The 15,813-nt window shown below is 41.5% G+C and overlaps 1 protein-coding gene across 1 annotated transcript; it reads left to right on the plus strand.

The window, feature by feature from the left end:
• The first annotated feature begins 4,010 nt into the window (after positions 1–4,010).
• On the plus strand, positions 4,011–10,526 carry LOC6562385 (protein tiptop). Its single transcript, XM_001988623.3, has 3 exons — positions 4,011–4,421; positions 5,834–8,412; positions 9,742–10,526. Exons 1-3 carry the CDS (start codon positions 4,366–4,368, stop codon positions 10,398–10,400), a joined length of 3,294 nt encoding a protein of 1,097 aa, XP_001988659.2. The 5' UTR covers positions 4,011–4,365; the 3' UTR covers positions 10,401–10,526.
• The last annotated feature ends 5,287 nt before the right edge of the window (positions 10,527–15,813 follow it).

A 15,813-nucleotide genomic window follows, 5' to 3' on the forward strand; every position in this document is an offset into this window, starting at 1 on the left:
TAAACAACAGCAACACACAAAAACAGAACAAAAAAACACATCATTTTTTTTGTTATTACCTAGAAATGAAATTGGGGGAGGGGCTGAAGGGGGCAAAGTGTCTGTGACTGTGACTGTGAGTGTGCCACGGTTTGTTGCAATAGAAACGGACGCGCAACATGACAGCTGTGGCACCGAATTGGCAGCTGCAGCAACGCAATTGCGGGCAACCAAGATTCAACGATGCCGTCGACTGTTCGTTGACTGCTGACGGTGACTGTGACTGCTAACGGTGACTGCTGACTGCTGGCGGTGACTGTGACCGTGACTGTGCCTCTGGTTGTGACTCTCCATGTTGCAATGTGGGCGAGCGAAAAGAAATGTTAACCGGTTCGGCCATCAACTGACTGACAGCAGAGCGACAGCCCTGCCAAATGCGGCATGCGATGGGGCAGTGGCAACAGTGTGGCAAGGTGTTGACTGTCGCTGTGTGTGTGCAACACTGCACATTAATTGAATCAATTCCATTATATTATTGCACATCTAAATAAAATATATAAATTGATCCATTTGTCAGTCGTCTAACAGTTATTTATCTCCACATTTTAGCCAATTAGTGTTATAAATTATAAATTGATTACTGCTTTGTTTGATGTATTCGAAGAGATAAACAATTTATTTTTAAGCCTGCCAAGTATGAGTGAAAAGGATATATTGGAACTATGCAAAAGTATGCAGAAGTAGGCAGAATAGATAGATATATATATATTCTATCTGCTTCTCAGATGCTGAACAATGAGTTCTTATATACCCCGGATAGATCAAGTTTAGTTAATGTTATCGATAGCTGCGCGTTTCGCAAATAACGCGATACAAATCGATTTCCGATAGTCGTAAAATACGCCATTTTAAAGCCAGAGCCTTCCTATTGGAATATTATATACCTTGATATATTGTTGATCAACTGCACAAATATCAAGAGATCGAATAAGAAACACGCAAGTTATAGTCCAAAAATAAAGAGCATTAAATATGATATTGTACATTTTATTAAATTCTCTAAATATTCATAAATTTTATATTCTTTCAAAATCTACATGCATAAATATGAGCGTAATTTGATGATTTCAGTGATTTTTAAGCTAATCCCGAATGTTTTACAATCCACTCTTGAGCCTTTATTAAACATAGAATGCTATTTTATTTGATTTGATTTGATTTTATTTTATGGCAAGCCTCACTCCAAAGATTTACTCTGTTTTTGCTCATCAAACAAAGGCAGGACAACAAAAAGTGCATTGTGCAATTGAAATGTGACAGATGAGAAAGAGAGAGAGAGAGAGAGAGAGAGAGAGAGGGAGACAATGAGAAAGAGAGGGTTGGGTGGTTTTTCTTTTATTTAGAGGTATGGCAACATTCCGTTGTGTCACATTTCTAGCCCACAAACAAAAAATAGCGAATCCAACTTTTGACATGTGACAGCAGTTGGCGTTGCATTTTGGCCACAATTGTCAGGTGCCGCGATATTCGAGGACCTGTCAATCCGATTTCAGATATTTGAGCATATAATGGTCGAATATGAGCAGAAAGAGGAGGAGGCGGGGGAAGTGGGTATAAGCTCAACAAACAGCTCTTTGCCATGAATGCAACAAAGCAAAAAACAAAGAGTTGCATTTTTATGCCCTCTGTCTTTAAAAAAATATATATGCATTGATTTAAATTGTAGATTAAAGAGTACTTCATCTATTATTTATTTTCAATTTGTAAGAAATTTTGAATTTGAAATTTTTGTTTTCTTTGCAAATTCAGAAGAGTTAGGAAACTCTAACAATTATAAATATGTATCTATGTGGAAATGCAACACTGCGTATGGTGAATATGTTGAAAACTGCCACATTTAAATTTTGAGACGAGATAAGAAAACTCTGCGTATGGTGAATATGTTAAAAACTAAAATAGTAACAGAAAATAGCAAGGAAAATGGCAAGCAAGAAAAAAAAAAAACAAAAAAAGAAACGAAAATTTTTGCTTAGAAACGGCGAACAAGAAACACAAAACTAATAAAGATGCGTAATGGTTATCTGCGCAAAAGTATCGGAAAATAATTACAGACGCGCTCAAAAGATGAAAAACTCGACGAAAGCAAACGAAAAATTGATGAAATTCAATTGCTTCGGAACGAAACAAATTCATTTTGAAACGTATGCAAATCAATCAAATGCTGCAAGTCATGTTTCGCACTCATAATAATTGTTAAGCAAACCACAGGCAAAAAGGCGATGTTGTCATGTGCGAAACGAAAGAACTGCCCATTCCACTGTTCCGCCTGACGCAGCCTCAACTTTTGCGGTCGCCAGAAGCAGAGCAGAGCAGCGCAGCGTAGCGCATTCAACAATTGGGCAGCAGAGACAACAAAGAACAGGGTGGGGGTGGGTGGGGAGGGGAGAGGGTGTTGATTTAGCATTTTATTTTTGTACGCTTGATGCAAAGCAATAGCCACCCAGCAACCACGCCGTTTTACGTGTTCAGTCTGCGCATGCGTCGTCGTCGCCAGCTGACTGCGGCAACAGTTTTGGTTATATGTATAGCCGTCGCTTAGCGACTTTGGCTCTGGCATGAGGAGAAAGCCCCAGCGAAACGTTCGAAATACAAACTGAAACAAAACGGGCAGCGGAACAACAACTGCAATTCGACTCTGAGAGCGAGCGCACGAGTGTGAGTGAGAGAGAGAGAGAGAGAGAGAAGACGGGGTTTGAGACCGGCCCCCACACACAAACACCTGTCACAATGCACATTATTGTCGCACTGCACAGCGTCGCTCTCTTCTCTCTGTGCACAGCGCTCTCTTCACTCTCACACGTGCGCTCGCTCTCAGAGTCGAATTGCAGTTGTTGTTCCGCTGCCCGTTTTGTTTCAGTTTCAATTTCGAACGTTTCGCTGCAGCTTTCTCCTCATGCCAAAGCCAAAGTCGCCAAGCGACGGCTATAAATCAAAACAAAACTGCAGCCGCAGCCAGCTGGCGACGACGACGCATGCGCAGACAGCAGACAGTAAACAGCAGCAGCAGCAGCGACAACATCGCTCTCTTTGAGCACGACGTAACGCTCTCTTTCTGCCTGCTGCCGGCATATATCAATTTAATGGGGAAAACGTCGTCGGCTCTCTCTCTCTCTCTATCTCTCTTTTACGCCACAACTCATTTTGATTGCCTTTGCTCTCGCTGCCGCTGTTACTGCCGCTGCTGCTGCTGTTGCTGCTGTGGCTGCTGTCAGCTCTCAACGTTGTCAGTGTCAAAAAGATGTTTTAGTCGACAACGGCAGCGCTGAACGAAATCATGTCGCATATTTTCATTGTTGGATTTTTGTGCGCAAGAAATTCAACGGCGACAGCATTTCCTCGGGCAGCGCAGTAAGCGTCGCTGCCGGCCGCAGCGCCAATACCAATACCAATACAATTGCAGGCAACGTGTGCGCGCGTGTCAATCAGTCGACGCTAATAAGTCGCCTCAAACGGTTTAACCGTTTCAAAAGTACTTGCAGTTTTTTTTTGTTGCTCTTAACCGTTTGAAGCGCGCGCGTTTTTCTAGTCGCCAGCAACAACTGCAAAAAGAATAATCAAAAAAATAATAAAAACATACGCAAAACACAGCAGAAGAAGAAGAAGCAGCAACAGCAGCAAAGAATAATAATAAATTTTGAGGCAAGCGTCAGTAAATCATTAAATTAATAGCCTCACACACACACACATAGACGGAGAGACATACAGGCAGACAGACACGTGCATGTGTTGGTGGCATTCGCCAGGAGAAGCAGAAGTAGAAGCAGAAGAAGAAGGAGGAAGTAGAATAAGAGGAAGCACTGCTTGTGCTGCCTTTTCGAAATTGGCGGCAGTTGACCGCAGCGACGACGACTGCGACGCATGCAGTATACAAACACCCATACACACAAACACACTCACACAAACAAACAAACATATTGAGTAAGCGAGAGTTCGTCATCAGCAGCAGTGTGTTGGAGAGAGAGGGAGAGGGAGAGGCGCCCATTGTGACATTTGATTTATTTGACGTGTGTGTTTTTGATAGAAGCTCAACACGAAACTGACACATTCACACACGCACACACACACACATACGCATACAAAGTGAAGCAGACGTTGAGTCGACGGCGCCGCTCTTAAGAATTTCGAATGTGGAACGAAAATAAAATGAAATACATTTAATTTGTGTTTGTATATTGTATTGCATTGTTTCGTATGCGTGTATTTTGGATTTGGATTTGGATTAGTTAAGTGCCAAGTGTGACCAACAACAACAGCAGCAACAACAACAACAAACAAACAAATGCAAAATTAATAACGGCATTAAAACAGCACAAATAAAGTGACAAAATGATGCTACACGAAGCGGTTATGTTGGAAATCTATCGCCAGGCGCTGAGTGCAAGGTGAATTTTGAATACCGTTAACGCAATTGATTTGATTACTTAATAAAAATATATTTGTGCAGTGCTGAAAAGTGTGTTTGCAGTGCTTCTAAGATAGACAAGACGAAGTTAGCCATTCTTTGACAACAGTTATTCAAGTTTTCGGCTCGAATTTTAATTTTGTTATTTAGTTGAGTGAATCAAATGGAAAAAATAATCAATTCTTAAATTGCTAAATACTACTTGCAATTAGTTTTCATTATTAATGCTAAAGTTTGCATTTCTTCTATTTGTTTACACAAATAATTTGAAAACTTGCCTGTGATTTCATCTTTTTGTTTTCGAAATATCTTTTGTGAGCTTAAATCAATTTGTACCAAAGATTTATGGTTTTTTCTTTTCTTTTCGAGAACTTAAAGTTTCCATAATTTAATATTTATTTGTGATTTCGCTAAATAAAAAACAATTTTGAGTTATTATTTGTACTATTTATTATTATTAAATATATATAGCTATAGTTTCTGGCCAAATATTAAATTTTCTTCTTCAATTTATTTGGTTAATCATATCAAAATTAATAATCTGCTAGTTTGTCTAATATGTTAATCATTCAACATTTATTTAAACACTTTTTAGCCAATCCAAGGAATAGTTTTTTTTTGTAAAGCTTCCGCAGTAATATTCTGCAGTTGAGTTAGTTTAAGCCAATCTCCGCTGAAAAACAGCCAAATATTTCTTTAAAACTCTACTGTAAATGCTGGCAATTCATTGAGAATTATGATGAATTATGGTTGAATTTTAATCTCAATAATAGATTAAAGATGCAAATATATTTACTCCATTTATTTACTTATTATTTATAAAGAGTCAATTAGAACTTATTGTTTAGTTATTTGTCGCCAAACAAATGAACAATTCAAATACCAAAATATTTTTGTATGATAAAATTAGGATTGTATCGCTAAGAACTATTTCCAAATGTAGAATTAGAGATAAGATACAGATAGGGAATGACTTGAGTTAAGGGAATATCATTTCAATAATGATTGTAAACACTTCTATTATGAACTCTTCTCTTTTCATCGAGAGATCATCGAGAATTGTATTCACTATTGTAAATATATCTTTTGATCGAGAGATCACTGTACGGAGAAATCGAGAAATAACTGTGATGTATTCCAAGCTTATCTTTTATCAACTCAATTGACAGATCACTGTAAGGCTATTCCATTAACTTAAGTCACATCGAGAGATCACTGTAATTATGTTGCCTTAATTTAAGTCACCATTTTCATAAAGAGATCGCTTTCATCGAGAGATCACTGTAATTATAATTCCCATTCTAAACGCATCTCTTATCAACTGTTCTCTCTTTCTCCTTATCTTTCTCCCTCTCTCTCTCGCTCTCCATCTCCATCTGCATCTCTGTCTAGTGAGCTGGCGAGTCCTCGCTGTCAGTCGAGGGAGTCGAATGCATCTGCTGCCGCTGGCGACGCTCGCTGCCCGTCGAATGAATCCCACTGCTCGGCCAATGATTGCCTGACGCCGGCGCCGACGCCGACGCCGACAGCGAGTTCACCGGTTGGTTTGCCGTTGACGGCAACGTTGGCTCCGTCCGCGGCTGCTGCGCTGCTGCCGCCGCAGTCGGCAGCGATGGCTGCCTATTTGGCGGCCGCTCAACAGAATCATTTGCTGCTCACAAATCCGTTGGCAGCGGCTGCCTCGCTGGTGCAGCAGGCGACGTCGACGTCGCACCAGGAGCGCGATCGGGAGCGGGAGCAGGAGCCGGAGGAGGAAGAGGAGGCGGAGGTGCCCGCTCTCGACTTTAGCCGGAAGCGCAACTCGAGCGACTGCGAGGCAGCCACCGGCAGTGAAGAGGAGCCGGAGCAGGAACCGGATGCAGATGCGGCGGAGGTGGATCACGAGTCGGCTCCACTGGATCTATCTGTGAGCACGCGCAAGCGACAAACGCCCAGCTTGGAGCAGGAGGCACCAGTTCACAAGCAGCCACGTGGCACGGACTACAAGTCACCCCTACCCCTGCCACCCGGCAGTTGGGTGCCCCCCATCAATCCGTATCTGGCCGCTGTGGCGGCAAAGTCAGCGAAAATGGCGCCAAGTGAGGCGAGCAAAGCGCTGGAGAAGATGAGCGAGATGAGTCGCAGGGAGACACCACCACCACCACCGCCCACAAATAGAGTGGGTGGGGGGGCAGGTGCGGGAGGTGGGGCAGGAGGAGGATCGGGTGGTGGTCGCCACAGTGCCTGGCAATCGCATTGGCTAAACAAAGGAGCCGACGCTGCCAAGGATGTCTTCAAGTGCGTCTGGTGCAAGCAGAGCTTCGCCTCGCTGGCCCTGCTCACCACCCACATGAAGGAGACGCAACATTGCGGTGTCCAGGTGCCCTCCCCCTCACCCGCCGAGGGCAGGGGTCAGGCGACGCCACGGACGAGCAGCACCAGCAGCGGCAGCGCCTCGAGCAGCAGCAGCAGCAGCAACTCGACCAGCTCCGTCAAATCGGAGCTGAACATGCTGATCAAGGAGACGATGCCGCTGCCCCGCAAGCTGGTCCGCGGCCAGGATGTGTGGCTGGGCAAGGGGGCGGAGCAGACGCGCCAGATACTCAAGTGTATGTGGTGCGGCCAGAGTTTCCGCTCCCTCGCCGAGATGACGAGCCACATGCAGGAGACGCAGCACTACACGAACATCATCTCCCAGGAGCAGATCATCTCGTGGAAGTCGGGCGATGAGCGTGCCCCCAACGGCAGCCAGACACAAGCCGGCAGTGCAGGTGCCACTGCCGCTGCCCCTGCCACGCCCACGGTGAGTGCGGTGCTGACGTGCAAGGTGTGCGACCAGGCATTCGGTACGCTCAAGGAGCTCAGCACGCACATGGCCCAGCAGTCGCACTACAAGGATGCCGGCTCCAGTTGCTCGGCGGTCGCCGTCTCACCGCCGCCGCTGCCAAATGCGAAACGAGGTCGCCAGCCGCGCAATGAGAAGCGCAAGAAGTCGCTGCCGGTGCGCAAGCTGCTCGAACTGGAGCGTTCCAGTTCGAATTGTAGTCTGGACTCGGCGCTGAAACCGTTGCGCGACTTTGCCGCCGCCACCAAAATCACTTGCGAGAAGTGTGGCACTAAAATTGAGACGGCCCTGTTTGTGGAGCACATCCGCAAGTGTCTCGGCGAGAGCATGCCCATACCGCCAAGAAGGCAGCAGCATCAGCAGCAGCAGCAGGCAACGGCAGCGCAGCAGGAGCAGCGACTGTTGTCCAGTCCGCCGGGTAAGCCCAATTCGAGCGGCAGCCCATCCGTGCTGAATGCGCTCGAGCAGCTGATCGAGAAGAGCTTCGAGTCGCGAGTGGGTCGCCTGGCGGGCCATGCTGGGGGGTATTCGGAGAGCGGTACTCCCTTGGGTGCTAGCATATTGAAGCGTCTGGGTATCGATGACAGCAGCGATTATACGAAACCCTTGATGGACGCCCAGACGATGCATATGCAACTGTTGCGCTCCTCATCCTCCGCTTCGTCCTACCAGGCGCGAGATCGCAGCGCCAGTGAGTCGAGCACGGCCAGTCGAGTGGAGTCCGCCTATACGCCGGACAGACAACTGCCGACGCCGCGACGCACACCCGACACGCCGGTGGCAACACCAACAACAACACTTCCAGCACCACCCAGCTGCAGCAGCAGCAATAGCAACACCACCAACACCACCACCACAATCAAATCGGAACCCTTGGAGCCGGCAGACACCTACGAGCTGGAGACAAGTTCGAGCCTCAGTCGGCATCTCATCAACGTGAAGAAGGAGTTCAGCATGGAGCAGCAGCCGATGGCGAATCCTCGCGAGAGTCCCAGCGCCAGCAGTGAACGCTCCAACACATCGCCACAGCCCGCAGCACCGCCTGCTGCTCATCCCCCCTCAGCTCTGGCGGAGAGTGGCAGTCTCCTGGCGCTCAACTCCATGTTCGATCAGCTGAGCAACGTGGAAACCAACAACAACAACACAGGTAAGTGCAGAGAACTGATTTGGGATTGGGGATTAGACGATTTAAGTGTCCACTTGCTGCTTACTGTTGATGTATATATCGGAATATAATCTCAAGAGATGGATTAGGGCAAATTCATTTACATATCTACTTTGACTCGGACAAGAAATCCGGCAAGCTTAGAGACCCGATTAGCGATTCCGTTCTAAATAGTATAAATGTGGAATTGGGATTAATTGTTAGTGTATATATCCCATAATAATACCTGGAAACATACCAACTAATCAGATTAATTACCATCGATCTTGGGAATCTATTTGTGGTTCGCATTTTGTCATTGTCCAATATAGAAATATATCTTAAACTACAGCGAATCTAGAAATATATTCCGTATGTCCAAATATATTTTAAGCTGTAGCTAATCTATCTTTCATAATCTTTAGATCTTATTAGAAATTCCAGAGACCCTTTCATTTATTCATATGACTTTCTTGCCTGGATCTCCTGGATCTGTGTAAACTAAGTCTTTAAAAAGTCGCTTGAAAATAGGTCTTTCAACTTTATTTTTAACAAATTAATCATTTCTAGAGTATGATCTATTGTTGGCTTAAATTTTGTCAATTTTCTTAAGACTAAATACCATTAAAGAAATACATTTTAAGCAATGGCTAACTTATCTCTGATGTGATTAATGGAAAATCCTTTAACATTTTAGTTTCTCTCTTAAGAGATACTTTCATCAATTTATAAGGCTTCTCATTAGCTATCCTTGTCTTGTTTTTGTAGAAATCATATCTGAAAGTTAAGATATCTCTTGAGAAATCGCTTAAGTTACTGCTATTATTGTATGTCATTCAAAAGCTGTTTTTCAACATATTTATAATTTAAATAGTCTATAAAATTGACAAAATCGAATTGGAAATATACAAGTTTTATTGATTACTAATTATTATTATTAAACTATTGAAATACCTTAAAACTTCGCTCGAATTACCTTTTATCTGTGCAAAAATTATAAGAGTATTAATTAGATTTAATTTTTAAATTTAATGCTTAATTTAAAGGGAAGATCACGCTTTAAAAAATGCTGTATACAATCATAAATGAATGAATAAATGATATGAACAACTATAATAATGATAGGCTGCCAGATATAGTAATGTGTAAATAAATTTCAAAAATAAAATAGTAATTTAATTTTAATGAATTATTATTTAAATATGCTTTTTGCTTGCTAACCCATTAGAAACCCTTTAATGCTAATAAATAGATTTTAACCCCTTTCTTTTGCTTTGTTCTCCACACACACACACTAATCAGGTGCCTACACATTATTTGCTCAATTTGCAGGACACTGTTTCAACAACAACAACAACAACAACAGCAGCAATAACAACAACAACAACAATGCAAGTGCAACAAATAAGAAGCCGAAAGCGCATCCTTTGGCTGCACTCCAAAAGCTGTGCGAGACAACAGATCCACCAGCCTCGAATACGCGTAGTGCCTCCTCGTCGTCCTCGTCGACGGGTGGAGTGGGAAATGGGGGCAGTGATTTGGTTGCGTTTAGTTGGGCCTGCAACGAGGCGGTGTTGAGCGCCAGTGCTGGGTTAACTGGTGGCGACTCCATCATCATCAAGTGCTCCTTCTGTGATACGCCCTTTGGCTCGAAGGGAGCCTATCGCCATCATCTGTCCAAGGTGCACTTTGTCAAGGACACCATCAGCAACAACACCAACTCCAACTCCACCAACACCAGCACCACAACCGGGGCAGAGTCATCATCGCCGCCACTCAAATCGCCAGCTGCTGCACACTCACCCAAAACACTGCCGCTGGCATCCCCCAAACGCTCCGCTTCCCGCAGTCCGGCTGCTGCTGCCCAACAACAACAACTGCTGCAGCAGCAGCTGCCACAAAATTCGCCGTCGCCCTACGATGAGAGTCCCCAGTCAAAGTTTCTCAAATACACGGAGCTGGCCAAGCAGCTGTCCTCGAAGAATGCCTAAGCGTAAAGTATGCCAGAGTCTAATTTACACTATGCAACAAATGTGTTGCAACAAATAAAATGACACCATGCCACAGCACACTAAATGCAACAAAGTAGCTAAAACAAAAATACAAAAAATTTTATTGTTTTTGAATGGTAAGTTTCCATATTGGTTTTGGTTTTATTTTTTTTAAAGTAATTTTGGCATATTTTAAATATTTCATTTTCACTTTTGAACTTTTGAAAGAAATGTTTTTTGTTCTGCGATTTGAGATACAATTAAATTGATTATTTTAAGTTAATAGAAATCTTACCGCTCAAAATATCTTATTACAAATTTTCGGTTTTACAAAGTTGCCACTTTTTGTGGCAGTAGTCAAAAGTTAAGCACAACACACATTTGTATTTGTTGCACACTGTAATCGAGTTCGAGTTCGAGTTTGTCGCCAGCCTGCATTGATTTCTGATCAAAACGAGAGCGATTTCTAGCTCTGCAGAGCGCTCTCTCTCTCTCTCTCTCTCTTTCCGCTCTCTTCTGCTCTCTCTTTCGCTTGAGCTCTCTCTCTGCAGCCAGATTTCCCCTACTTTGCTGAATAAGCATCAGTATTTCCCCAAGATATCGCTGCGTCTGTTTTATTTTTCCCCAAGCAAGCAAATCTACTTGGGGGGGCATTGTGACGTCACAGCACTGACGTCTTCTTGGCCAAATCGGCGCAGCTTGCCGTCGCATTCGCACTCGCGCGAATCGTCCGAAATTCAATTACCACCACTTTGACGAACTGCTGTCCATCAAAGAGCTGCACACACACACACATACGCACACACAGAGAGACGAGCACACACACACACACACACATACGTGCAGAGAATAGACAGCCACACGCGCATTGTCAGTGCAGTTGAATTGCAGGCGTGCTAAAGAGTGAGATGGCTGTAGTGTGCACAGCAGTTTGACGAAAGGCGACGACAACAGTTCGTCAAAACTGAAAAACAAACAAACACACACAGGCACACACACACGCGCGCACGTACACAAAGCAAAAGCAAAAACAAAATACAAAAGCAAACGGTTGACCCATGCGATTGGATGGAGCAACAGTGGCAGAAAAACAGCAATAACAAAATGTGGGTGGAGTGGATTGAGTGGAATCGAAACAGGTCTGAGTGCAAATTGAGTGCGAAACGAATGTGTAACGAACGAGAAGAGCATTAAATTCATTGAGTGGCATTTTGCTTGAGCAATTTACGAAATCGAAATCAATTTCATTTTTTCGGTTCCCCTGGTCAATGAGTGTGCCAAAAAATAAGAAACACAAGAGAAAAATACAAAACAAACTTAATAAATTTAATTAAAATTAAGTAATTACAAAAAATGCAACGCAGTATACGTAAAACTATGAAATAAAGAAAATCTCAACAAAAAACAAAAACAAAAACAGAAAAAACAAAAAACTTAACCTCATTTATAAATAATATTTTTGTGTTCCTTTTAAGCGAAAGATAAAAACTATTGTATACCAAGCCAAGAGGCGATAATTAGGCAACTTTGAAATACGCATTCAATAGTTTAATGTAAATAAACTTAGTAATTAGCAATTTCCTTCCAGAAAATCATATATATTTAAAATATAATAATATTATTAACTACCAATAAATAGAGTGGAAAACAAATCAAATCAAAATGTAATCACGGCAACTCATGTATACGCATAAATTATACAAACGAAACAAAAAAAAAAAAGAAAAACAAATATATATATAAATATATATATATATACTTAACAATATTAACAATTTAAAAATTATATACACATATAATTATAATTATATATGTATACCAACAACAGTTTACAACTCAAATCTCAACAATAAATAATAATAAAAAATACATTAAATATGTATTTAACCTAAGATTAAACCTAAGACTTCCAAAAATCGAAATCGAAACATGAAACTTAAAAGAAAAGAAAAAGAAAACACAACTAAAAAGTAAAAACTATTAAAGAAAATGTCAAACATTTCATTGTCATTATCAAGATCATCATCAGCAACCAGAAACTAATTTAAAAGTTCTACTTATTATATACGATTATGTACGATATATGATATATATATATGTATATGTATCTAGATATATGTATACGACTTGTATTTGAGTTTTTGTGATATTATTTTTAAAACTCCTTTCGCTTCCTTTTCGCCTAGAACTTAAGTATGTTAAACGACATGCAATAAACATTTAAATGTAACACCAACAGCAACAACAACAAACAATGTTAATTCACTTGACCACTTGAGATTTTAAAATGAACAACATATATCTGTATCTGTATCCGTATCTGTATCTGTATCTGAAACTTGAAATTCAAATCGAAAATTACCAAAAGCAACAAACAGCTTGCAAAACGGCTCAATGCAGATCAATGAATGAATTCAATAAAAAGTTGTATGTTTCAAATTGAACACATTTTTGACTTTGATTGCGGGTTGCGGCCACAAATATTATTCTCAAAAGCGGGACGAATTTTGCCAAATATCAGCTATTTATATTCATTATAAAAAAATACTTTAAAAAATGATTGAGTTTCAGAAATCAAATCAGTTATTTATTTCATTTAATATCATTATCATAAAATATAAAAATAAATGTTATTTTTGCATTTAAAAATTATTAATTTCTACAATCATTATTTGGTTTATTTTTAACATTTTTATTTAGCTGGAAAATTCTACAATTTATATGCTGCTTGTAGAAAATACTTTCTGTTTTTCAGACGAATTTTCTTTGCAGAAAATGCTTTTTTTCAATATGTTTGTTTCACAGACTTCAAAGTTCTCTTCAATGAAATGCAGCATGCTTTTTGAACTTTCAAAGTTAATAATAAAATACAACTAATAACAAAAGAATTCTATTCTTATTTTTTTAAGTGTATTTAAGTTTTAATGCTCAGCAACTGCCATGATTCACTGCTGGACTTCGGCGTCCAGTTTGGAAACGGCGAAATCCCAGTTAATTGTGGATTTCGCGGCAGGCATATCAAATTGTAAACTAATATTTGCTAATAAACACGACGAGTTAATTAAACTTGAATTATGGGCCACATCGTTATGTAACTAAGGTCGAAAAGGGGGCGTGGTGGGGGAGGACTCGTGGAACAGGAACAGGAACATGCGCAAAATGCGAACGCGATTCGCTGATTTATGGCCAACAAAGGATTAAGACGCGACACCAGCGAACGCCCACAGATACGAAACTTCATATATGCCACACACACACACACACACACACACACACAGTCTGCATGTGTGTGTGTGTGTGTGTGTGCTTGTCTCGCATCTATTGCGACACTGATGACGATCTAAAATGCCAACGAAATCTCCTCGAAAACTTCAATTGCCAAAGGATTCATTTTCACTTAAAATTTATGATGTGTTTCGTGTTTTGTGTGTGGCATGGAGACGGTCACACCCCCAGGCGAGAAGTGCAGAAGCGTGGAGCGGGGGGGTTGGCATGGTGTGGGTGTCATTTGGTGTCACATTTGCGTTAAGAGATAATTTTTGTGGCAAATGTTTCACAAAACTTTTCCGCCTGTTTCAGTTTTCATTGACGGCTCGTTTTGCGTCGCTTTTTCTTCTAGCACAACGCACACACACACACACACACACACACACACACATACCTTTGGGCCGGCAAATGTTCCCACGACCAGCAACTCTATAACTGCCCCACCTCCTTGCAAACCCTTGCCCCAAGCCCCGGCCACACGTTGCTGCTGCTGTTGCTGCTTCTGCTTCTGTTTCGCTTAATGAGATACAAACACATAAATTCTCAAAAGTGTCATGCATCGCAAATAACGGTTTACTTTTTTGCCTGCTTTTGATAAGCCAACAAAACTGCCTTCATTCACTCAGTGAGTGTGTGTGTGTGTAGTGCTTAGATATGTATATAAAATGGGTATATATATATATATGCATATATATATGCTCGAGATGGCAATATCAAATTTGTATACTAAACCAAAATGCATCTGATTATCTCCAGTTGTAGTAAATCATATGGCCAAAAGTATAAGTTATATATAAATTTAATATATATATGTATATATATATATAGTTATATAATATAATATATTCACACTTAGAAATGCTGCTTGAATATAAATTTAACTTTAATTTTACACTTTTCCTTAAGATTTGATAATATTTATTAATTGAATCTGGAATCTTGAGATCTTTTGCTGAGCTCCTTGTTGCTGGTGATCAGATTTGTATTTGTTATTTATTTAATTATTTATATATTTATTTATATATATTGTTTTCAAGCTATAAATATAAATAAATTGAATTAAAATTCTTCTACAGAATATATAAACTTTTATTACACTTTCCATAAGGCTAAAATAGAGTATTTAATTCCCACTGCTTCTTGGTTATTTGTGTATTTAGCTGAATTAACATTCAACAATATATATTATTATTATAATAATAAAAAGAAGATCCTAGCAGTGCAACTATTTCTTGGATATCTTAGTGATCACTCTGAGACTCGATCGTAATTTTGTCATCTATTTTAACACCTTCAGAAGCAACAACCCCTTTAGTCATCATCAAGATCTGTCGTCAAATTAGAAGAAAAAATAGCAAGAAAAAAGCAGAATGCTTGAGATAAACGTACACAGGAATATTTTAGTAATTCGTTGAGCAAAAAACATACGCAGACAACTGAAAGAAACGCCTTCCATTAGCCACCACCAGAGAGGACTAATGAGACTAACACACAGACAGACCAGGACTCGGGCAGGACTCGGGAAGGGCTCGGGGCAGGGCAGGGCAGGGCAGGGCAGGGCGACAAGCGCCTGCAGTGTGAACAGCAAAACTTTTGCAAAAGTGTCAGAAAATGTGAATGCGATTGTAAAAGGGGATGACGAAGAGGGCGGGGGTGGGGCGGGAGGCTGGGCTGGCATCCGGTGTGGGTAATGTGCCGAGGTAAACGCCAGCAAACGAGATGGATGATATCTAGACGAATGATGCATGAGTCGCAATGGGGACAGGGACAGGGGCGGTGGCAGCAGGCAGCAGGCAGGAGGCAGAGGCGCCATTGCCTGCCAGTGTTGTCATGTGTATTCCAGTGTTGGCAGTGCTGTATGTGTATGCCAGTGTTGGTCTGTGGGTGGGCTACGTAAATTCCGACGCTTCATTCGCCGGATAGATTCAGGCGCAGGAGGAAGACATACATGGCAGCCATTGCCATTGCCACTGCTGAGAGGGAGAAGTGTAAGCAGCAGCGAATGAGCATGCGAAATGCACACACACACACACACAAGGACAACACACACACACACACACACAGATACACACGTAGAGTGAACAGAGCATATCCAACTCGAATCTTGTCTACAATAAATCAAATTTTATTACACTTTTCTTTATGC

The sequence above is a fragment of the Drosophila grimshawi genome, unplaced genomic scaffold (genome assembly GCF_018153295.1).
Source record: "Drosophila grimshawi isolate 15287-2541.00 unplaced genomic scaffold, ASM1815329v1 contig_1377, whole genome shotgun sequence".
NCBI classification, from domain to species: domain Eukaryota; kingdom Metazoa; phylum Arthropoda; class Insecta; order Diptera; family Drosophilidae; genus Drosophila; species Drosophila grimshawi.

Bases quoted from the DNA above. Each gene is read 5' to 3' on its own strand.
- LOC6562385 (XM_001988623.3), top strand. From the start codon at position 4,366: ATGATGCTACACGAAGCGGTTATGTTGGAAATCTATCGCCAGGCGCTG. The intron at 4,422-5,833 runs GTGAATTTTGAA...ATCTCTGTCTAG, and splicing joins CGCCAGGCGCTGAGTGCAAG to TGAGCTGGCGAGTCCTCGCT. The intron at 8,413-9,741 runs GTAAGTGCAGAG...CTCAATTTGCAG, and splicing joins AACCAACAACAACAACACAG to GACACTGTTTCAACAACAAC.